A 25,957-nucleotide genomic window follows, 5' to 3' on the forward strand; every position below is an offset into this window, starting at 1 on the left:
TTAATTACTTACCATGAGTAAAACTTTACATAATAAAAAACTTTAAAAGTACAAAATATTTTTTTACAGCTTTTTAATGAAGATATAAATTTTTGTGTTTGATATTTATATTATATGTAATTAAAATATTATTACGTTAAAACTTTAAAACTGTAATTATGTTTTATATAATATTTTTGATAAAATAATATATTTTACTTAAAAAAGTAATTATTGTGAATTATTAAAAATAAAATAAAATAAAATAAATAAAAAGACTAAAAATAATATCTTTATTTATAATTTTTTAACTTAAAATTTAAAATTTAAAATATTAAAAAGTATGGAATCTAAACTTTTGCAAATAAGCAACCAATATATATAGATTAAAAAATGGAGAAAGAAGATAAAACAAGACATAACATTTTTTTTAAAAAATTAATGTGACTATTTTAAGTATAAAGAATCTAAGATGTCTTCAATTAGGATTTGAATCTAGGAAATATCTTTGAAAAGACTTGTGATGGTTTTAATCTTACTATAATATGTACAAGCAATCAAAGATGTTGAGCAAAAGATCTTTAATGACCACAAGGCTTGCAAGAAAATTATTTAAGTTGTAAAACACTTCTATAGTAGTTCCTTAGATCCAACAAACTTCAAAGAAAACTTTGTATAGCGACATTATATGTACAAGGATACTTAAAGATTGCACCCTTATATAAGAAGTTTTTTTTGATAAACTGCAAAATGTATATTATTAAATTTTTATATTATATTATTCTTTTACATATTATAAAGATATAAAATAGAAAAAAGTAATGTATTAAAATTTATTTTTTTATTTAATGATATGTCCTTATATTTATACAAATAACTAAATTTTAAATAATTACAATCAAAATCATAAATAATGAAATATACATAAACAATAAGTTTTTTTTTATCTAAGATCTTTAAAATACTATAAAGGCCTTAGCAATGTAATGGATAAAGAATATTTTTCTATATATTTATACATACATGTATATTTCTCTCTCTCTCTCTCTCTCTCTCTATATATATATATATATATATAAAGAATATTTTGTCTAAAATATATTATATTATTTTTTAATAATATTTAATTGAAAATAAAAGACTTATATTGAATGTATGATCAAACAAAGATCTTTGTTAGTAAAGAGTGTACACAAATTACATTTAACAAAGAATAAAATTTAATAAAATCTTCAATAAAATAAGACATCTAATAAATATCAATGTTATGAAAGAACAAACTCTATGGCTTTCTTTCAAATTAAACTTAATAGAAGTAAGAATTTTCATCAAAAATATTTTTATTCTATACAAAGTTTAAAATTTCATGTATAAATTTCTTAGCATAAAAGAGAATTGAGGCTCTTAGCTTGAATAAATACTTAAATAAGGTAATATCTCTATAAATTTCAATCTTCTAATTAGTTGCTAATATAACATATTAAAATAGTTCTTTTTAATATAATAGAAACTAAATAGAGTGTGTATTGAATTATTACCACTTTTTCTCAAATATTCCTTCTCTTCTTATATAATCATCATTTTAAGTCTTCTAAGTATTATCAAATAGATCCAATCTAAATGCATTTAGAGATTATGCTATTATATAATGACCATTGGTTTCAAATTTCTAAATTATTAGAATACAAAAATAAGCAACATACAAAGACGAATTATTTAAATAAAAAATTTGTAAACTTCCATGAATACAAAAGTTTAGCTAATAAATTTTATTCTTTTATTTTTAACAAGATACAAATATTTAATTTCTTTAACACAAAAATTTATAAAAATACCTTAGATTCTAACTAATATAATTGTCTTTTACTTATGTAAGATATATCTAGATCTTATGTATATATATATAATGATTTCTCATATTGAGATCTACAAATAGACTAGTACAACAAGTAGACATATACCATTATTTCAATCTTTAAACTCAATTAAAAATGTCTGTAAAATCAAAAACTACTTTAAATACATTTACAATGCAATGACTTTGATGGAATAATAAATAACTAACACTTTGCTATTAATATTTAAAGTAGGCAAATCTTTCCTATCATAAATAACAATACTAGTCTTTATTTCCACAAACCAAATGTTCTACTAACCAAAGAGACTATTGTCTACATGTTTTCATACCAGTCCAGTATAAGAAGAACTCAAAATTGGTGAATTACTCTCATCAACACACTTTGTAAAAGTCAAACCTCTAACAACCTACATAAAGTCCATCAAACTTTATTGAAAAAGATCTACCAACATTCCTAAACAAATTGAGTTATATGGCCTTCGATGATTAAGGTTCGCAAACGAACCCTTCAGATACAACAAAACGACATGGTTCCCCAAATCACAAATGGCAGCTAGAGGAGATGGTTCGCACAATGCACACAGTCTAAATTATTTATAAAAGAATCAAATACAGATGTTGATAGGTCTGCTCCCCAAAGAAATCCTCTTTTCCAAAAGTTAACAACATTTGCACCAGGAATAGCATCAACTGCAGCAACATAACAGCCACAAAGATTGTTTTATTATTGTTTTTTATTGTTTTTTTTTTTCAGGAATTACCTCCTTCTAAAACCCCAGCTACTCACAGACCAGCAACCTCATCAAATTCGCAACACAGACAAAACAATGTCAGCATGTAACCTATCTGAATCAACAGCATGAAGATTCACCCATCTTTGTTGCAGAATAAACAAAAAATTGAAAAGAAAAAAGGACAACCCTAAATCCCCAACCCCACGTAATTTGTTCATAGCCAGCGGTTGTGGATTGGGCACAAAAGCGGTGAGGCCTTGAACACGGCGCCGAAATGCAAGCAAAAGCAGTCACTTGGCAGTTAAAGGGGTAGGGGAGGGGGAAAACCTGGCAAAGGCAATTGTAGGTTGAGCGAGAATCATGCGAAATCCGCGATGGCATCTGATCAATGCTGCAGTCCCCACCATCACCTCCTCCTTGCTTGCATGCCCTCCTCACCTGCCTATCGCCCCACTTCTGTCTCCACCACTCAACGGCAAGACCCATATTTAGGTTGGTCAGAGCTCGGGTCCCACGGTGGGGTGAATCTTTGTCTGATTTCTCTCCAACTTGTCGATTCTTCCCCGACTTCGTGCTTATCAGTGAAGACTTTATTTAGCCTGAGTTTCCTCTTAAGAATCTGTGGACATCAGAATCCCCTGCGAAAAACAAGTGAGAGAGATGATGAGTGGGAGTGCGAGAGAGTGTGTGACTGGTGCTGAGCAAGTTACCAAGCCACTGTGTGCACTTTCCACCGATATGGCACGTCTGCGATGGATCCCTGATGATGTTAGTGGTGTGAAGAAACAGCCCACGGTGCTACCGAAGCTTTTCATTGCCAAGGACTGTAGAGAATGCATCTGTTTGGATTTCGTGGATTCTGAAGTGATTGTGGTGGAATTGACTGAATTTAATAGAAGCGAGGGAAGTACAGACGTTTATCATCAGATGGAGTTTGCATTTCATGGCGTTAATTAGAAGCAAATGTGTGTATTGGCTAGATTGTTGGTACAAAACGAATTTGCCTAATTGCTCAAACGATTAACACGATGTACTGAGTTGAATATAGTCGAGAAAACTAATTTCAGGAAGTCAATTAAAACTGACGTTCACAATCGTATGGTAAATGGTACTGGCAAATGTCTTAGGATGTGGTAGGAACACATTCTATTTTCGGTTAAAGCTTTGCCTATCACTGTCGAGATTGAGGTATGTAAATTGACGACTGTTAAAAACCAAATTCAGACAAAAGGCTCTCAAGGGCGTCGCCAGCAAGCCGAATTAATTACAACATTTCGACACAAAGGGTACGAAAGGGATCGATTTTTCTTGGAGTTCAGGCTAAATTACTCTTCTGAGGAGGCTAACGTATATAGTGGTACTTCGAGAAAAATATACACCAAGAGAGAACGGCAGAGGATAAAGCATTTAAGGAAAGGGTACTGCAAAGTGGGTCCACTTCAAAGTACATCATGACCAGATGAAGCATGCGAGCAGGGTGCACTAGTGAAACGGCAACTCTTTTGTAAATACCAATACGTAGATTTTGCAAAGTGGCCCCCATTGCCAACACCAGCTGGTGGCAAAACATCCTTGTAGTTAAGCAAGATAACGTACTACCACACACACGATCAGGAAAGAAGGATGAAAGATGAGACATTGATGCCAACCTTACCTAAGATGGTTTGGGCACTGGGTTGGACACTGCAGCATTTACCACCTGAATTACAACCTCCAAACACGACTCCATTTGGCACGGCAAATACTTCTATGCAAAGAACAACCAGACTTGAAGCTGATTTAAAACCATGTGAGGAAACATGATAGCTACAAAGTAGATTAGATCTTTAAATTTAAAGAAATTTGTAGGGCTACTGGTAACAGATCCAGCATCATATTTTAAAAAATGGTTACACTGTATTTAATACTATTCCTAGCACCACGGTATGGCAACGAATCAGCAGAACATGGGGACACCATGAGGACCAGACCCTCAACTGACCGATGGCAGCGATTGATCTTGAGACTCCATTTCACAAGGACACGCATCGGCAAGTGACTTCACAAACGAGACGACCTCATTTACTGTGTCCAAATAATATCGGGCGGATGAATGTTTTTTTCCCACTGCACACGAGATGTAAGTTTCTGGCGACACGTTCACCAGGTCTCCCATGATGTCTCTATCAGAGTATTGATAGATACTGCCTTCTTTGAAGCTGTTAGATCTTGAATGCGAAGCGCTCGAATGAGCTCCATTACGATCTGGTGAAAAGAGTGGGTAAGTCTTCGTTCGAACCACGCTCGATTTATTATTCTTTACCGATGCACGATCACATGACTTTGCAGACAACCGTCGATCAAGGTTCCTTTCCAGCTTTCCATTACTGCACCGATTATCTCTATCAAATGCGTTATCCGGATCGAAATAAGCATACACATCCTCATCCTGCACATCATCCGATTAGTCAAAACGCTTGAAAGTGAAACAGAATAGACAAGCTGTGAACAAATAGTACTCGCACCAACATTACATAATTGTGAAAACAATAAAGTAGTCGTTTAATATCAAAACCTTGCTCAAAAAATGGCCCAGGCACATGACAAAGTCGAACTGAATATTTGGTGTCTGTGAACTGCTGGGATGCTTGCTGCGTATAATTTCAAATACAATTCGATCGATTGCTGCACCCTGTAAAAACAAATGCCCAAAGATAATTGTGCATTTGGTGCCAAGGTGGAATTCCATGATAGGCAGAACTCAAAAACCCCTGATCCAAGAATGTTAAGCCACTTATGCTTCACCAAAAATGCTCAGAGTCACCAGGGCTTGACGACAAAAAAAGGTTTGAGCAGCTGACTCTCCAAGACGTCAGATAAAAACTACGAAAATGAGCATTGAATTGCCATAAGACTATCTACTGCACAGATGTGCATTTCAACGGCACTTCACAACCACGGACAGAATACCCATTATTATTGGTTGGAACTTCAGGTAAGAAGGATAATATTTAAAACAGGACTATTGAGTTTTGTAGAATATATTCCAGAGCTGTAATTTCAGTCAAAGATGAGCAAAACCAAGTAGATATAACCAAAGCGCCAGAAATTTTTACACATTATTTAAACACGTGTTTGACGGGAATTCTATTATGCCAAATCAACTCCTAATCTATGGAAGAGGGGCGCACGCGCGGGAAAAATTACCTTTGAAACACCAATAGGACGGACCTCCACTGACTTTTGACCTTGAACGACATCCACAGCCGCATTGGAGATGGGCCCTGTCCATAGATGTTGAAGCATGTTTCGTGCTTGGACCCTTCCAAACTCCAAATCTGCAGTCAACTTTTAATTAACACCAGTTGGTTCCCGAAAGTCTTCCTATTCAAGTACTTCCCTCCTGTGTGATAAGTTACCCCCTGCTTCAGTATTGATTTGCAGTAAATTCAGTGACAGAATTAACTTTCGAAATGAAAAACATACCAGCATATTTATAATTCCAAACCAAAGATGTCTCTCGCTTCTCTACAAAAGATCGTGGCGTTCTTGCGCAGAAGTAATCGAATACGAGCTGAAATAACAGAACCTCAACGAAGTAAATACAGAGAGAATCAAGATAGGATATTTCAATGCTACATTAAAACTCCATTCCCGAAAAGAATACCGGGACATAAACACTTCATGCTGGGCAGCAACGGATCGCAACACATAATACAAGTCAATGGTAACATAAAAAGTAAATGCAATCAAGTAGTTGCTAAGCCAAGCATCCATGTAGCGCACAATTCTTACTTGCACACTATCTTTCCAGTCCATGTTCAAATGCTCCATTGTGGGCATCCATTTACCAATAAGATCGCGCAAATACATACCATTTTCAGCTGCAAGCCAAATATTAAACCCTCCAAAAACCTACAAAACATGGACGAAAGAAGATCCTAATTAACTACCCGCGGGAGGATGGAAGGTAGGTCAGAGTTGAAAAAAAAAAAAAAAAAAAAAAAAAAAATCAGCCAAACCTTTGGGTCACGCTGCATACGCATGCTTCAACCAGACCAAATCACAGGCGCACGCTGCTTGTAATGCAAACTAAGAAATGAATCAAGGCAAGTAAATAACCTCTTCCAGAGTATCCCGCTTGCTGCCACTAAGAATCACAACGTCAGTGTTCGGATCAGAGCAAAGAGTCCCAAGACACTCCTTAATGCCTGGATGTAAACCCAGTTTAGACTCTTTAATCTGGTCCCGTCGTGGAGCTTCCACTGTTGCAGTGATGGTCGAATTGAAACCCTGATTACAACACATTCACACAACTCGTATTGACTAGACTTTGGGATTTGGCTCACAATCATCAAAAACCTCTGAGATATCCCAAAAGAAATCGACAGCTCCAGATAGCTCCTTTCTGGACCCTACTTCCACGTAATGATCCAAGAAAGGTCTTTGAAGGCACTAATACTAGACACTAATAGGCTGAACCTTTTCTACCATCTTCACTCGCTATTCTTCACGAGAAGAACAACTACAAAAATAACATCAAAAGACAAATAAAAATTAAGCCAAGAGCGACCCAGAAAGCGTATCTGCATCGAGCTTCACAATGAAAAATAACAGTTCATTGTCACAGCAAAGAAAAGGACAAATAAAATCAGAAATTCTAGAAAACTCACAAAAACAAGCAACCGATTCTTCGAGTTCAGAAAGCTTTCTTTGGCAGAATCTACTGGTAGATTCGGAGGTTCGTTCAACGTTCGAAGCTCAGCCTCCACGATGGTATCATATAGCTCACTAACATTCATCAAAAATAATTGTGATTAGAACGTTTGCATTGGCTGACGAGATAGACTTCCTGTATCACAAAAAAAATAACCTACGGACATTTTCGTGATATCATTGCCACAACTTTTTGCAAGTTCTCCCTGTTCAATGAAGGATTGCTTCTTAAATTTTTCTTCAGGCTGCTTTCTACAAAGAAGTCATTTTGATTTCAATTCAACATGAGTTAACAACAGTATACGCCTGCAACCGGCAGCACATAACTACAACGATTGCAACACATCTACATTCTGGACACAAGATACATATATGAGCACTAAGAACACTGGAGTATGTGCAGAGTCCAGCATTGGACCCTCTGGGTACTCAATATCACCTGACAAAATTATGAGCCCAAGCCTGAGCCGTGTGGGTAGTAACATGGGTGAAGTTATGACGGTGACGCTCTTTCCTTTCTTCATCACTCATTTTCAGAGCCTCTTCAATAGCAATGTACATTTCCCTTATGTTCCAAGGATTTACAAGTATGGCCCCAGCTCCTAAAGACTGTGCAGCTCCTGCAAACTGCACATCCCATTAACTTCAGAAATCACGTTAAAAAAATATAACATGACATAAAGACCAGAGCCTGACTACCCATGTCTTTTATGCTTCTTACTCCTTCAGAGAACAAACCAAACGATATGAAAGTCTTATGGTAATACTTTGTGAAATGTTAACTTGAGAAAATTGTCGGTAATTCTTTCTCTCTTGCTGATCCTAGAAATCCAGAAAATAAGGCGGCAGACTGACCTCACTTAATACCAATACACCTTCAGTGTTCTTGAAGTTCTGGCAGGCAACATACTCATAGCTTACAAGGTTCATCCCATCTCGCAACGAAGTGACCAACGCCACATCTATGCAGGAGTGAATTTCAGAGAAAAAAAATAATAGATGGAAAACAATAAATAATAGAAAATCAGATAACTTTCAGAACATAACCTCTCAAGAAACTAGCTCCTGCTAGTTTCTTCATACCAGAATGGGGATATTAACATAGACAAAACCCTTAAGTAGGCAAACAAGTGAATGATATTTGATAAGTAACCAAGAGGAATACCTGTACTGGCATACAAAGCACACAACTCATGAAATGCCAAGGAGCGATCCTGCAAATACAGTACACGTAGGCTTAAGACGCGTAGCATGTTTCCAAAATAAGCTTTAAGAATACAAATCTTGTGACGGCACTGAGGATCGTAAAAAAAATCGTTCAAACACCCCATGCTCATTTAACACACTCTCTTAGCTGTTCTACTTTGAAAGTCACAAAAACTCAAAAGAAAAATCATCATCCGAAATCCAAGAAATGCACGCATTCACGGTATTTATTTCAAACAAATACAGAGCATGAACACAACACGTCTCTACCGCATTAATAATATAGATAACCCACTCGTAAATCTGATCGAAGCTAGACAACATCAATCATCAATTCAACAAAGAAAAAAAATGATAATAATTGGAGGTAAAGCAATGAGGAATAAAAGGAACAGGATCATATACTAACCAAATGATGGATGGGCACAAAAGTTACTGTTCCATAGCGACCATTGATGCGACCAACTATTTCATGGACCTGACTGGTCAAACGTTGATCTGCACAGAAAAATTATTTCTATAAAGTAGAACCACTCATTGGATCTGAGAAGCTGTAATTCGACCAATTCCATGTTACAGCAAAAAAATTAAAATTTTGAAGTTCAAGACGGCATAATTCAGTAGCAAACACTAAAAATCTTACATTCGTGTACATCAGTTCGAGTTGGCACAGCAATTTGAACAAGCATCACTTTCTCGCGCCATTCAGGATTCTTTTCCAGAAACATCTCAAATGCGAGTAGCTTTTGGGGAATTCCTTTAATCATATCGAGCCGATCAACACCCAACATAACCTGTTTGAAAATAACGCAGACATGAGTACCATGAAGCAGAGACATACTCCTTATCAACTAAAAGCTGCACGGTAGCAGCTTTGAACACTTTCTACTTCTAAATTTAGTCATCACGGTGTTCACAATGTACGATGCATCGAACACAACTGCCCAAAAGAGACAAGTGGAATGTCACACCGCAGTACTTTTCTATAAAAAAAAATATCGAATGCTCCTCTAACTTTGAACAAGGATTTTTTTTTTTTGTGGGGATAGACAAAGCTCTCAAATAGGAAAGCATATTCTCAACAAACCGCAATGTATCTAGATATCCAAAACTTTGAAGGGTTCATTGAAACCCTGATGTATGATGATAGATAGAAACTTGCTCATCACATTTAACATGTATATCACCTTTCTGCCTGCAAAGAATCGCAGCAGTTCCTTGACGTGCAACTTCACTTGTTCTGTTTCAAGAGCTTGGATAAATCTTTCAGGGTCGATACCTATAGGAAACTGCAAAGAAAAAGAAATGCATCACTCACTCTGCATTGAAAAGGCGCTCCAACACAACTTCACCAACAATATCACCTTCACGGTGATTGCAGCAGATCGCTAGCATATGGCAGGACAGAATATGTAATGCGCAAAACAAGATTCAGCCTTCAGTCTAACACTCAATCTCATCCAAAACCCACAAACACCTCACGTATCACCCATCCCTTGCAAAGAAATCGTGGATAAGAAGAACGTACCGCTGCAACACGTGTAAGTTTTCCTTGATCCTCGACACCTTCTGGCGTACCCTCTAGACCCAAAATGCGTGTACAAGCGCTCACAAAATGTCTTGCGTAATCATATGTATGAAAGCTGCATCATACAGTATTTTAGTCAAAATTAAACATCAAAAGTAACACTTTCTGACAGCCAAGATGGGAAGACGGGTGAGAAATTGAAGAATGGGTTCATGCTAGAAAAACACAGAAAATCATGGGATTAGGGTAGCAAAGCCGATAATTACGATCAGAAGTACTCGCTAAGAAAATAATACAGGATACTTTACTGAACTACATTAAACAGAGAAAATTTCGGCTTCAACTGAACCTTCTAAATGTAGAGGTCGATTCGTAGAGAACACCTACCCAATCAGATCAGCTGTAAGCACCGCCTTTAGCAATTCTGAACGTAGTGGCAAAGTCCGATATATTTCAGAGGAAGGGAATGGTGTGTGCAAGAACCAACCCACTTTCATGCGAGGATTTAACGTCTTTAATTCTTGCGGGAGGCACATAAGATGGTAATCGTGACACCAGACCACATCCCCTTCCTGACATCAAACCGAAAGAACCTTATCAGCATGAGTACCTTTAAATCCTTCAAATTGCTTTCATTCATTGTGGAGGTAGATTTACTGCTGCTGCCCCGCAGCCTTGAACAGAGGATGAATAAAACCATCTGAGATTAGCTATGCACTTATAATTCTGAAAAGTGCCTCCATGCCAACTGTTGATCACTGATCGCTAATCTCAGAATCCCCAAAGCGTACTAGATTTTACTCACTCCTGTACATATCGTGACCCGAATAACACTAGCAGTACACAAAGACTCCGCTACCTGTGATTCATGTTAACCAACGAATCGTGTCCATGAAAAGGTGCATCACATCGATAAAATCCTCGATAACAAGTAGTTGAAACTGGACAAACTGAAGAAAGTCGAACTGAGGGAGAACTCATTCAACTCAACTAGAACAGCTATAGTGTCGCTAGCTTGTCTACACGTAAGCAATAAATGACAATTGCCTGCCATGCTAACAAGTTCAGGCAGAAGAGAAAGTATAACTCACTTGATATTGCGAGAAAACCACCTGCGCAAACAACTTATTAGCATGCTGGTAGGCTGCATACTGAGAATCCAAGCTCCTAGTAGCAGCGAGTCGATCTGCCTGAGGTAGTCCAATGTAGTGAAAGAGGGGCCAAAGCACATTGTTGCAGTAACCATTGTAATATTGGTCAACTGTATCATCATCTAGAAATACAGGAACGCAACCCTGAAATCCACAAACATTTGGACAAATAAGAATTGCGCCATGCGATCAGCTAAGGCCCGTGAAGAAGGTAATTCGTAACACGTGGGCAAGCACATGTCATACAGCCGCTTCTAATTTAGACAAGAATGCCGTGAAATACTACGGATAAGTTTAGAATCTATGATGGCAGTCGTGAACATGCACTGCTGCTCTCTTCAAAAATACTCAAATACAGCAGCCTACAATATGGAAGAGTGAAGTCGAATACGCTTCAACTGAGAGAAAATGAAATCTGGGACGTTACAGCTTCACCAAGTCTTCTCATCGGCGAGCAGTAACTTTCTCGACTAAAAGTGACAAAATCCCATCTGCATTTAAAGCTATTCCCGACACAAGGCTCATATTGCACAGAAAGTTCACTTCGAACACTTATGTCTACAGATGCACAAAACCAACCTTCAAAGCTAATGCCTCTGTTAATGAAGCACGCCCTCTTTCATCGTGTACACTAACACCTGCCCATCCAATCCACCTTGTTTCGAAAATTTGCTTCACACCTGCACGACATTGCCCCCTTTGCTGATCAGATTCTACTTAGTCAAACCGTCTGCGTACAATGTTCTTAGTCCAAAATTCATTTCGACTTAATCTCAACTGCAGTGCAACATGGTGAAAGATCTGAAAAATGTAGACTGGGAATACTGTAGAGCGGATATTTGACTGCTTGAAGTCGCTAAACACATGGCTAATCACCGCTCAAACAATGCATTTAATGCGAAGTCCAAATGGATGCCATAATGTGACAAGGCAAAGTCGCTTTACGAACAGTTCTAGGCTGCGGGGGCCATACCCAAGAGTGCACTCACAAGCCCCCCAGCACTCAACTGCAAATCCCACTTGTCCCCGTCCAGTCGAGTTGCAGATACAGGAAGGCGATTGGCGACCACCAGTAATCTTTGTGCACTTCGGTGGATCTTATCATTCAGGTTCCTAGAACTTTCATAGTTATCCGTGTGTGCACCTGCTTTGCTGTGGCTGCTCTGGGGTTCAGTGGCCGCCCACCATTCCCCCATTCTATCCCCGCTACCGCCAACCATTCCCCCATTCCCCCCCAGGACCTCACTTTTCGCGTCAACCTCATCACCAAGCGTGTAACAGCTTCCGCTCCTCCTCAGCTGCCGCTCCCTGACCAAACGCTCCACCCGCGCAGATGTGACAGACGGGGTAGGGGTCACTTTCGGGGTGGAGAGATCATGCTTGACCTCTTCCTCAGTAAGAGAAGTAGTCCGAGTTAAATTCGAGGGTCTGTAGTTCAGCTCCCCAAGAGAAGAGAGGGAAAATCGACGTTGAGGAGTACTGCTAGGGCCGGAACTTTCGTCTCCTTCCCATAGTTGTTTCGATTTCTGAGAAGCCTTTGTTGTCAGAGAGTACGGCATACGCCCTCCCTCTGTCAATAATATCTCCCCACACACTTCTATCAACCTTGATATCCCTCTAACTCTCACTTCATACGAAGACTTTCAGTTCTGTGCAAGAGGATTATTTAACTGTTAAGCACATCAGATCACTTGTCCGGTAATTTTCAAAAAATCGATTCGTAATCTACTGGTAATGTACATCAAAACCAGTCTCGAAGGGAACTCAATCAATCTCTTGTAACTTCTGAGTTTCAAACAGTTCTAGAGATACAAGATCACTGGAACGACCAAGCTCCAAAGCTCTTCTACATTTCAGACTGTCAACGACTCTCAACCGGAGCACCCGGGCACAGAATTCGCACCGGGATGAACTCACCATACATATACGACTTGAGCAGAGGCCCGCCGATCCCACTGTAACACAGAATTGGGATTTCATGCGAGACGGAACGAACCAACGACTTGATACTTATGGATTCCTTCAGAGGCAGCAGCAAAACATCTTTCCACACCAGATTTAAATCAAAAGTAGACTCCCTTGGCAGAGATTCACGCCTTCAGCGACCCATCCAGCTGGACCATACCACCTCGTGGCCCCGGCCACAACCCGCACATACACAGTATTCCAACCTACTTACAACTACCGCTCATAAACAAGTAGGATGGAGTTAAGGTGGCTACCTTTCCCTACCAAACAGACTTGTCACTCCATGGTAAACAATATCTAAGCGAAAGGAACGGCGGGGTGCGTATGCAGTGCCAGAAATTCATTACTGCATCAATAATGCAAATATCTGAACTGCAGCGCAGCCATCCGTGGGAGAAAGCGTTGGACAAGACGCGCAGAAGCTGTAAACTCTCAAAACAAGATCACATGAATTTCCAAAGTCGGACTCCAGCCATGCGCTCTAAGTTAGCGATGTGCGGGTTGGAAGTGAAGCGAGCAGGCAACTTTGAGAGGAATTAGACCAGGTGACTACAGCAAAGTGAGGTGCTGAAACAACGAGGAAGTTGATAGAGTGAAGGTAAGGAAAACGCTTCCGAAGATAGTGAGAAGGGCAATGTTCGCGCTCAGCGGCAGACCACAGGTAACTGCAGTTTAGATACACTTACAAACTTCACTGGATGAGAAGTGAAGAAGAATGTAGAGAAGGACATGACAAAAGTAGACAAACTCTACACGGCGATGAGGTCCAGGACAAGAAAGAATGGATGAACGGACTGGACGAGGCTCAAAAAGCAGGATGCCTTAGCTGCAGCTTCGCTCTCTCACGAGCGCGTCCTCGGATCCTCTCTCGACAGTCGTGTTTTAATTATTCTTTCCCCTCTCAACTTACAACCCTAAAGAGTCGAGCGCTCTGCACCGCTCATGAAAATGAGATGGGAGAGGAAGAGGAAGAGAAAGGAATGAGGCCTACTGAGTTGCGAAGGACAACCGTCGACGACCGAGGGGGATGGTCTCCACTAAAGCAACTCCGCCTCACACCGCTCCTGAAGCCTGACAGCTTGCTTATGATCATCGCTCCACTCTTCACAACAGAAAACAAACTATCCTGGTCCAAGCTTGGCCGACCTATCAACTACAGCACAGCACAACAGCACCAGCACCACCTCCGTCAGACTCACCTCGTCACCTTCAGAGCCACAATTTTAACTCAGCTACACCTCGGCTGACACTTACATATAAGCGAAACTACAAAAAAAAAAAAAAAAAAAAAAAAAAACTAGACGAAATTAAAAACTAAAAAGGGGCTCGCAACTAAAGAAGACTCGTCATGATCGTCCAATTCCACGAGAGGGAAAAAGAATGGGCGACATCGCATTACCACCTCCCAAAGATAGTGCCTCGATGACAATCGATGCTTTCCATCGCTCCAAGAAAACCAAGGACAAGAGGAATTGGGAATTATGCAACGAAACGATCCGCCTTGTCACCGAGTCCACTTGATGGGAAAAAGAATCCCTAAAATCAATCAAAAGAAAAAGAAAAATCTGCGGCTGATGGTCATGAATGCACAGAGCAGCAACACGGAGTGGGCAGGCTAGGCTGGCTCGATTAACTTGCCACCACGGGAACGGCACCTCGCAGGCAGCAGGCAGGCACCCGAGGCTGCGCGCCCCACCCTCACCCTCGCCGAACTGTTCTACTGTTGCTGTTGTTGTTGGTGTTATTGTTCTGTTCTATTGTTGTTGTTGTTATTGTTGTTGTTCTGGCAGCCCCCTTCTTGCTTCCGCCCCCCATGCCCACCACTCCTCCATTATCATCCATCCCCATCCCTCATCCTTCATCCACATTCTCCTCATCCTCCTTCTATACATCATCTTCATCCTTCCATCATCCCTCCCTCATTCATCCATCCCTCCTCCCCCTGGATCTCCCCCTTCCTCCCGCCCCTCATCCTCATCCAACAGCCGTCCTCCACTCCTTTCCTTCCTCTTCGCCTTCCCCCTCCCCCTTGCTCTTGCCCTTCTACTTCCCGGTTTCCTTTTCCTTTCCTTTCCTTTCTCACGCCGCTTCTTTCTCCTCCCTCCGCTCTACTTCCATTACTGCTACTACAGTGCCTATCATTGTGTGTGTAAGAGTGAGTGTGCGTATCTCACACCCTCTCTCTCTCTCGCTGTCTCTCTCTCGGCATGAGAATTCTCCGTTTCCTTGCGTCCCTGAGGCTTCTTTCCTTTTTCCATGGCTCCTCGTTCTTCGTCTTTCCCTTCTTCCTCTCCCTGTTCCATTCTCTCTCGTCACAATTGTTTCCACTCCGTTACACAAACAAAACTACAAACGAAGTAGGACGTGAACTCTCGAAGCCTGCAAGACGAAACTCCTTTATTCCTTCGCTCTCGAAGATTTGAACAAGTATGTACAGCATACGAAAATATCAACTGCTGTTTCTGACTTACTTCATATTCTAAGGAGTTTGCATAACCATCATTTCCTTTATAGTTTACTTAGAAGTATTTACATATCCATGATTTTATATATGATATAATTAATTCAAGTGTTGTCGCGTTGAATTTTTTTTGTTGTGAATAAATGGAGCGTTTTTATCTTTATTTCTATTTTTCTTTCTACTTCATAACTATTTTATTATAAATAACCTAATATTACTTCATTTAATTCAGAATTACTTATTCTTTTTCTGAATAATATTATGATGATATTTGTAATTATTAAAAAATATTTCTATTTATATATTTAACAAGAATAGTAATGTAATTTTTTAATTTATTTGAAAAGCCATAAATATTTTTTTCTTATTATAAAACAAGAAGATGTTATAACAATTGTTTTGAAACTTTTGGTGGCTTTAATTATATATACATAGTGTTTCTTCTATTGATTAATATCCTTTGAAGTAGAAAAAAGTGTAATTTATTTAAGGTATTTAATTACTAAACTAAATAACATTATATATATATATATATATATATAGATATAATAAAATATAATTCATTAATAAAAATTAAGAACTATTAGGCGTGTAAAGATTTAGACTATTGGAGGATAAAATAATTTTATCCTTCAATACAAACCAATTATTTTACCTATTATTTAATTATATCAGTAATTTAAGAAACCATATATACTTTTATAATTTTAATTACCATAAAAAATAATTTTTTTGAGATTTACAAACACATAAAATAAAATTATATATTAACATCTGATACATATATATAATTACATAGTAATATTATTTGATTATGTAATTATATAAAATTATTATAATTTAAAAGTAATAAAAAAATAAAATATTTAAATATATATACTCCAAGTGTAGTATATAAAGTTAGTAAAATATTGAAATAAAAATTCTATTGCAACATTAGATTGAATTGGAATATCAAAACATAAGTTTAAATTATTCAATTTTTTTATTCAAAATAAATATCTCAATTTATTTTGAAATATTATCTTAATTTTTTGATTCTGAAACTACATCATATTAATTCACTTTTTTTACATACTTGATATTTTTACTTTGCTTATATATCAGATTATATATTAAGATATTAAGATTTCATTTTTATATATTTAATAAAGAACTCTTTCATAACAAATTCACATTAGTTGAAAAAATATTAAATCTCTCAAATCATAAAAAATAGATATATATATATATATATATATTCATGAAAAACCATAAAACATAGTTATATACTATTTATTGTATATATATATATATATATATATATATATTTCTAATTTTAAATTATATTAGAATTGAAATTAATAGTATTATAATTTTATAATTGCTCTAATACCTAAGAGGACAAGATTGAGATAGATTTTTGTATTTCTATGTGATTAATTTTGTGGCAATTAAGCATTATAGAAGATTTTTTGCACAACCATGAAAATCATAAGATAATGTAAAGAATTTTTATATAAAAAGATTTAGAAGTATATTCAAATTTAAGTATGTTCATAAAATAAATTAAAAGATTCTTAAAGATTTGAGAAATTAACATAAAAATAAATATTAATAATGATAATAATAAAATAAAAATCTTACAAAGTTTTTAAAAGGTCGTTGAAAGTTTTAGATATTGAAATTTTCATTGAACACTATTTGAAGAATCTATATTTTAAATTAAAATATATATCATTTTGACAATGTGATGGTTTAGGTCTTTAATTGATCTAACACTTGCATATGCAATAAATGCTTATATATATATATATATATATATATATATTTATAATTTAATAATTTTTATTTGAATGGTATCTTCCATATTCCACACATAGTGCCTTAATCTTCTTTTTTATCTAAATATGCAAAATTATGGTCTGGATACATAAATACAAACCGATTCAAATGTTATTTAAAATTTTTATTAATTATCTGCATAAGATAAGTAGCGCTTATAAATTTTATTTCAATGTATTTTAATAGATACTTTAAAATTTTAAAAAATATAAAAAGATCACACATAGTGAATAAGAATTAATTCTTTTAAGAAATAATGTCAAATGTAAAATCATCAAACTTGACTAACCTAGTATTTTTAGGATATTATTTTGATTAACTATTGAAAATATAGAGAAATATTTTTCCTTAAAGTTAATTTTGTATCATTACAATTAATTTTTTTAATTTAATTAATTTTTAAAAAATAGTATAAATACCACATATACTTTTATAAAATATCTTGTAACAAAAAATCTAATATTTATCAAATAAGAAGATAATTTACATACAATTATAATTTTATTTGCTAAAAAATTCAAAATAACTTCTTTAAAAATAAACATGATTTTATTATGTAGTAGTAATAATAATATTAATTAATTAATTAATCAATTAAAATTATTATTTTATAACATTGTAATTAAGTTTGTTTATATAATCTTTATAATTAAATATGATAAAGATAGATAAAATTTTAATTTGTAATATAAGTAAAGACTAAAAAGAAATACCTTCTAGTGTTAATTGTGCTATTAAATATAATTTTTGGCATGTGTAGGTCCAACAAAGTTATTGTGTAAAAAGACTTAATTATGAAGTGTCTTTGTTATGTAGAACTTATAAAACTTTAAATAGAATATAATATATATAAAATATTTACAGAATATATTGATGATTTATAAAAGCATAAATTTTTTTAGACATATTTCAATTATTTATTTAGAAAATATTCTTATCATAAAATAAATAAAATACTAAACCAATAAATAATTTAATCATTGAATTATAAATAAAATTTTAAAATATTATAAATAAAAAAATTAATGCTATACTTTAAAAAAAATATGTTATAATAATAGATATCTATTTCATAATTTTTTTTTTAAAAAGTAATAGTAATTTACATCATTTAGTATGATTTTTTATTTAATATTTAGTAAATATTGAATAATAAAATATAATTTGTAATATGTCTAAGATATTTTTATAATTTTTTAATAATACAAATTTAAAATAAAATTTTATATATAGTGATGTATATATAGTTATTTTAAATTCTAACTAATTATTTTTTATTAATGATATATATGAAGTGAATATTTTATTTTTTCCACTAATATTATAATTGATCCTTCATTAGATTTATTTTTTTCTTCTTACTTTAATTTGTAACTTTGTCTAGTATATCAAATAAACTCAATTTTTTCTTCATGTTGCCATCTATTACTTTTGTAACATGATATAGATAAGATATTTGTATTATTGATACATAGAAATAAACAATTTGAACCATGTTTGAGAAGTTATGGAAGTTTTTAGAATTGGGGCTAAATTAGTAGATTATGTAAGATCTACCATGGAATATTCTAGAAAGAGCTTAGAGTGGTTGTCTAGGTGGGGTTGACCATGGAACCTTCTAGAAAAGGCTTAGGGGGGTTATTTAGGTGGGGCTGACCATAGAACCTTCTAGAAAAGGTTTAGGGCGGTTATTTAGGTAGGGCTAACCATGGAACCTTCTAGAAAAGGCTTAGGGCCGTTATTTAGGTGGGGTTGACCATGGAACCTTCTAGAAAATACTTAGTGTGGTTATCTACGTAAAGCCTATTATACAATCTTCTAGAAAGAGTTTAAGGCAGTTATTTAAGTAAGATCCATCATCTAGAAACCATCTAGATAGTCCAAGGTAATAGAACAAAGTATAAATAGGACTAACTAGGGCCTTTTAGACATCTAATCATATATCACTTTGGACCTTCTCACTCTTAATAAAGTTTGATTTTGCATCTTTCTGTTTAGTTTTGTTTTCTTCTATTTCCATTTGTACAATTTTGACTTTTGTGTCTTATTCTGATTAGTTCAATTTAGTTTTGTTTTGGTCCATTTTTTTTATTCTGTGATAAGTTTTTATGTTGCTATGGGTTAGAAGAGTCTTAGACTCCTAAGATAGACTGATCTTGTTTCAACTTTTTAGCTTAAGTTTTTCTTTAACTTCTTAAATCTTCAAATAATGACAAATATTACAATGTTGAAAAATTCTTATCAACTACCATACAAAGAATTCTTTCCTATCTAAATCACAATGTCTTTAGATAAGGTGTTAGAATTATATATATAAGAAAATCTTCTTATGTATATATATATAAGAAAATCAATAAAATTAATTATTTTTTACTTAAACTATACAATATATAAGAAATCTACAACTTTGTGGAGGTTTAGCCAAATCAAAACATGTTAATGTAAAAAATATGGACATTAGACTAAATCCTAAGCTTGACAAGAAAACAATGCATAGGAAGAAAAAAGTGAAAAAAAAAAGATGAGGATGCAAGAAGAAGGCAATAGCCAATAATTGTTCATGCAATCTCTAGTTGGGTCAATGATCATGTCAACGTTATTGGTCATTGTTTCTTATTCATAGATAACTTTCATTTTGTTATAAAAGAATCTTATGAACTTTATTATAATTAAAACAAACTTCAAATAATCAAAATATGTTATCTCAAAACATTGACAAAATCTAACATTGGATTAATTTAAGATTTAAATGGATTCAGTTAATATTTTGGTATATAAAATAATGTATTTAAATTATTTATATAATATATATATATATATATATATATATATATATTTTTATATAATCATCTTTGTGCTATTACGAATTTCAATGAGACATACAAATCGTAATAGACAACATTTACTATAGTTTAGTTTTATGTACTAATTATAATAATTTTATTCTAAAAAATTATAAAATATAATTATTTAAATCTCATAGTTTTTTTAATAAAATAATATAATAAATAAATAAATATTTATTTTTTATTTTTAAATTATTACCATTAAATAAAATAGCTATGATTTGATAAATAATCTTAGAAATATTATAATCATACTATTTTTATTTAAATAAATTTATTATAAAACATTTATTTAAATAAATTGAAATACTTTTTAGTTGATAAAAAAATCATTAAATTTTAATGTGAAATTATATATTCTTAAATTTGTGCAATTAAATAAGATTATATTAACATATATTGAAATTTATTTATTTAATATTATTATTAAAGATTCAATTTAAATATTTTTTAAGAAAAAATAGCTATATATATATATATATATATATGTTTATTCAAATAGAAATATTTTAAAGCATAAGATTTAATAATAATTTTATTTAATATATTAATTTTTAAATTTACATAAGAAAATTATATTTTATTTTAAGTACTTATATAAATGCTTATATATTGTTCAATTTTTACAATTTAGTAACTTACATGACTGTTGTGTTTGTATAGAGATATGATGCTTTTAAAGGATTTATTTAATCATGATGTTTGACTTATTTACTAACCTTATTAATCTTCCAATTTCTTATTATCATCTCAAAAAAAAAAAAAAAAAAGAAAAAAAAAATTCTAAACAAACTAAAAAAAGTTAAAAACTATATATATATATATATATATATATATATATATATTAAAGTTAATTTAATCCAATTGTTTGATATGTAATTTATTTTATTTTATGTTAATACATCAACTTAAATCAAACCTTTCAGTTATTTATTTATTTTTAGTTTTGGTTTACTTTAATTCTCATTAATGCATCTACATCTGTAAAATTTATTTCTTTGAAATACTCTAACTTTTAATACTCTTCTTAAAATTTGAAAATATATATATAAATATTTGAATTATAAAAATATAACAAAAATTATCATTTATAATAACAAGAAATACTAAGCATAGAGAGATAGTGATTGAGCAATTGTGTTTAAAATCAAAGCCAAAATTTAAAGAAATGACATTAAATGCTAATCTCCTTTAATTTTGTAGGTACTTTTAAAAGATTTGATATATTTGCTAATTTAACTAACCATCAGGTAATAGTTGTGGGAAAAAGATTGTGAATAAAGTCTTGTTGTGGATTTATAAAATAACTATTGAAGTATGTGGTTTACTCAACTACTTTGGTCCAAATCTAGCACTTTATATATGTCAAGTTTCTCTTTGTTCCAAAAACTAGATTTTTGAGTAATTGATGCACTCTTAAATTCTAATAACAAAAATTAAAGAAGGTATCATTCTCTCCATGAAGTACTTGCTTAGTCTTCTTCAATAATTAAGGAAATAGAGGAGGACTAAATAGGATATAGAATCCTTTGTCAAATTCTACTTTGAATATGATAATTTGAAGGAATGTACTCATCTATACAATTGAGTTTAGGATTTTTGCATATAAATAACAACAAAGTTGTATGTATAAGCAATCAAAATCAAATTAAATTTAAATTATTTAAATAAAAAATAAAATAATAATATGTAGACATAAAATATTTAATTTACATAAACATGTATTAGAATCTAAAGTATAAAATTTATCATCATTTTAAAAATAATAATTATTTTATTATACAAAAAACTAATAATTATATAAATTTTAAATTTTTGAGGTAATGGAAAAAAGATATATTACTTTGAGTATAAATTTTATTAATAAATACTACATTATAATTTATTTCAAAAAAGAATAAATTTATTTATTTATGTTTAATATATATATATGGAATCAATACTTAAAAATCAATTTAAATATGAGTTATTACCAATGTGAAAATTTCATGATAATAATTCATTGAAATAAAATATAAACTAAATTAAAATTATATTATACTTTTATATAAATATTTTTAAATTTATAATTGTATATATACTAATTTCAACAAAAAATCTAAATAGTTATACCGAGAAGGGAACCAACAGCCAATTGAAATACCATTTATCCATTGGTGGCCAAGGTTGGCTGACCACCACAGGCCTCGAAAAGTTCATCCGTTCATAAATTCATCCACGCACCAACCCAATGCAACCATCCATTACTTCTGAGGCACAATAGAAAAAGAAATCGGAAAGATAAAGATACGGAAGAAATGACAGCGGACTAAAAGAAGGAAAAAATGTTAAAAGGCTGTCATTCAATGTGCCCGAATGTGGACACTGTCTGGCTGCCCGACTGGCTCCAGCCACTAAAAAAAAAAAAATCCCGCCCCTCGCTCTTCCTCATCCATATTCGACGAATGAAACCTAGTGACCAGTACGGATGGATGATTACATGTGTTGGGTGGCGCATTGTGTACTTGAGGGGAAAATAGTACGGATGAAGGGGATAAATGAATGGATATTTATTTGAATTAACGAAAATTGCAAATCCGCCACTTTAAGTTTGTCCCCGTCTCTCAATGGGGATGAATGTCAGTATGGAAGAGGAGATGAAGGATGGATGGATGGTATTGGGTGGGGACAGGTGGACCCATCTACACTGGTAATGGAATGGCCCGGCACGGCCTTGCCCGATCAGCTTCACTGATATAGCAGGGGGGAGTTAAAGTCAAAGTGAACTGGTGACGCATGTCGTCATAAGACTTGTTGCACCTCCGCTGGATCCCATGTGGACTGCTTTAAAGCTCACTATCTCTTCTGGAACCTTCTCGTTGAATCAGATCCGACACGGCTTTGGGAACCATTTGTTCTCAATTGTGGGAACGGAGAGTGGGAATATAAACTCGATGGGAACCAATCAAGTTCCTCGCCTTTCCCCCGTCAACTGGCAACCCGGAGTTCTTATTCGTCCCTGGATTTTTCATCCTTCCTTTTGTTGGATTGCACTTTCTATTTACCATTTTTTTTTATGTATCTTTGTTTTTTTAACTCCGCACTAATTGTTGTAATCATCATTCTGACGGTTAGAGTAAGACTTAAGTTGTAGAGTAGATTTTACGGTCGCGTATTTTAAGCAATAAACTTTTGTCCCCAAAAAAACCTTTGTGTTGTTTCCCTCTTTATTACATCCCATGTGTACTTGTTTTTCGAGGTTTTGTATAGAAATTAAACAAACAAAGTTGCATATTTATTTGTTTATTCATTTATTTCTATTGGTTGTGTGTGGGCACACACATCACACGCATTTCAATCTGGAAAGTGGTGTGGACTGGGATTCATTTTGAGAAATAAGTTACTGGCAAGAATAGATACGAATGATTGATAAATTTGAAGAATGACAAAAATAAATCTGAGTAGGTCGGAACAGGTCCAGAATAAATGGAAGTAGTTGGAACAGCAATACTCCAACAAATTAAGAATCATGTGCAATTGTGGTGATAATTAACATTTGATATGGGAACCCGTTGCTAAAGTTGTCAGTTTTCTTTTATATCCACACCCCATTTTCATTTATTCTTTCCAAATTAATATTTAGTGGTAGTACCAAATTGAAGAAAACTTTAGGATTCTCTCGTAACGTGTGTTTCAACCCACCAATGCATGCAAATCCTCAAAGTTAATGCAAAATTAAAAGGTTGTACTATATATGTACATTTTTGTGCAAAGATGAAGGGGATTGCACATAAGTTTTTACATTTAACTAATACGACTAATTCAGGAAATATTTTAATCAAATTTGTAGCAACTTTGTACAACCACTGCCTCCCAAAGTGCCAGCTAGTTATTGTATTTTTGTGGACAGCCTCTTCAATAGTAGTAGAAATTGAACATGATTTTATGAAAATGGTGCACACTTGAATTGAAGAAACATTGTTTACAACACCAAATAACAGTAATAACACTTGAACAAATTATAAATCATAGGGTAAATCCATACGAACTAAAAAAAATAATGCTTCAATTTTGAGTGAAATTAAATTTGAATGGTTCAAATGTAATTGCATTTTTATTACTTTGGTACCAAAGATGTAAACAAATTGTTGTTTTTGCATCATTATTTTGAGCTGAATATGATATAATATATGAATTCTTATCACAACAGATGATACAATATTGTACTCAAAATGCTTTGAACATGTGAAACCTCATCTTTTGAAATTCTGATGTAAACTGAAGTATATCAATACATCAGTAACATATTTATAATATGGAAATTTGAAATTGTGATTTATGAATATAATTCATGCGTTTATTACGTTGACTTTTTCATTTAAAAAACAAATTATATAAAAAATGCAAAAATATTCTGTTATATTGCTTGTAGATACTTTAGTAAGTGTTGACCACTATTACATTTATCATTTTTTTTGAAATTTGTAAACTGAGTTGTTTTTCACTCAATATATGGGAACTTTCACCCCCCTAAGTTGATCATGGATAACAAACTTTATTAATCACCTCAAATGTAAGCTTTATTTTTTTTAATTGCAATGTCTGAAGCACAAGATTTCATACAAAGGTTCTAAATGCAGAGGAAATGATGTAATACATGTCAAATTAGTGACCATTTTCTCATTGAAAATAAATCATTTATTAACTCGAGGGGGAAAAGAAAAAGAAAGAAGAAAGAAGAAAAAAAGAAAAAAAAAACAAGATTTTTGAAGATGTCATCCATCAACTAAAATTTATTAGTATCACAAAATTACACACAGTAGGACAAATATTGTATTCGATTCTGAGTCCACATATAAATCTCAATCAAATGCATAGTTGTGTATGTGTTGTAAATGTTGTAATGTTATGCTTTACCATTGAACTCCCAAAAACCAAGTAAAATTACTATGAGTAAGAATCAATCATTGGTGAGGCAACTCAAGAATAAAAAAAAACTTTCAAAAATTATATTTTAGGAAAAATATTAAAAATTTCAAAGATTAATACCTACAAACGGGGTTAAAGATTTGACGTTTAAACACTGCCATATAAACGATTTAATTCCCTCATAAATTTAATTGGAAATCGCATGAAAGTTACACTAATTGTGGCACAAAAAGGCTCCAATCAACTTTTTCCTGCCTAGTCAATAATTTTGCGTTTTGCTAGACTCTAGCCCATTTCTTCGCGCCACCAATCCAGAATCGCCACGTGTCAATCCATACCAGATACGTCCTCAACAGATTCCAGCGAAATTCCTGGAATGTTGAACGTGGTGACTCAATTGTCTGGCTGGCTGGACGTGGCAACAAATAAGCCACGTCGGACGGAAGGGGGGAGAGGTCGTCTTCATCGGCTACCCGCCACCCACAGTTATGGTGTCCATCCAAACCCCCCAGGTGCTTTTAATCACATGCCCCCCCCCCTTTCTCTAAAACAAAAAAGCAAAAGTTTGATGGGGCACAAGGTGGTTGGATCTCTATATTCCCGATGGAAGATGGCGACAAGTTTGCAGGATTCTGGAGTTGGAGTTAAGCCCAGTGACGGTAAAGCCAAACTTTGAAGCACATGCTTTTCGGCATAAAAGTAAAATAGTAACAAACTCTATTAAAAAAAAAAAAAAAAAAAAAAAAAAAAACTGGCCTCTGGAAAGCTTTTACTTTATCGCATATGAATTAGGGTTTGG

At 33.8% G+C, this 25,957-nt stretch overlaps 1 protein-coding gene and 1 long non-coding RNA gene across 11 annotated transcripts; both read right to left on the reverse strand.

The window, feature by feature from the left end:
- Positions 1–2,024: 2,024 nt before the first annotated feature.
- LOC149989157 (uncharacterized) lies at positions 2,025–3,296 on the reverse strand. Its single transcript, XR_016503345.1, has 2 exons — positions 2,899–3,296; positions 2,025–2,527 (listed from the first exon to the last, which is right to left on the reverse strand). It is a non-coding gene; the product is annotated as an uncharacterized LOC149989157 (long non-coding RNA).
- A 1,106-nt stretch (positions 3,297–4,402) lies between these two features.
- On the reverse strand, positions 4,403–14,251 carry LOC112283102 (alpha,alpha-trehalose-phosphate synthase [UDP-forming] 1). Of its 10 annotated transcripts, none has more exons than XR_016503343.1 (19): positions 13,069–13,204; positions 12,125–12,721; positions 11,731–11,831; positions 11,092–11,295; positions 10,388–10,572; positions 10,001–10,115; positions 9,660–9,761; positions 9,116–9,266; positions 8,882–8,970; positions 8,432–8,480; positions 8,122–8,228; positions 7,706–7,893; positions 7,224–7,341; positions 6,673–6,843; positions 6,426–6,465; positions 6,037–6,124; positions 5,758–5,888; positions 5,126–5,242; positions 4,403–4,999 (listed from the first exon to the last, which is right to left on the reverse strand). XR_016503343.1 is itself a non-coding variant. In XM_024521421.3 (19 exons), the coding sequence occupies exons 2-19, from the start codon at positions 12,708–12,710 to the stop codon at positions 4,544–4,546; spliced, it is 3,078 nt and encodes a 1,025-aa protein (XP_024377189.1). In that variant the 5' UTR covers positions 12,711–12,721; positions 14,111–14,251; the 3' UTR covers positions 4,403–4,543. The 10 variants fall into 10 exon arrangements, 6 of the variants coding, with proteins under 6 accessions (XP_024377189.1, XP_024377188.1, XP_024377186.1 ...); XR_016503344.1 differs by having other exon boundaries at positions 5,126–5,321; XR_016503341.1 differs by having other exon boundaries at positions 5,126–5,321; positions 6,346–6,465.
- Between the last annotated feature and the right edge of the window lie 11,706 nt (positions 14,252–25,957).

The sequence above is a fragment of the Physcomitrium patens genome, chromosome 6 (genome assembly GCF_059467195.1).
Source record: "Physcomitrium patens ecotype Gransden chromosome 6, ASM5946719v1, whole genome shotgun sequence".
Lineage (NCBI taxonomy): Eukaryota > Viridiplantae > Streptophyta > Bryopsida > Funariales > Funariaceae > Physcomitrium > Physcomitrium patens.

What these genes read in the sequence shown, in the direction of transcription:
- LOC112283102 (XM_024521417.3), bottom strand. An exon ending in TCGAACTGATGTACACGAAT is followed by an intron (nt 8,971 to 9,115) that starts GTAAGATTTTTA and finishes TTTTCTGTGCAG; the next exon opens with ATCAACGTTTGACCAGTCAG. An exon ending in GTCCTATTGGTGTTTCAAAG is followed by an intron (nt 5,243 to 5,757) that starts GTAATTTTTCCC and finishes TTGTTTTTACAG; the next exon opens with GGTGCAGCAATCGATCGAAT.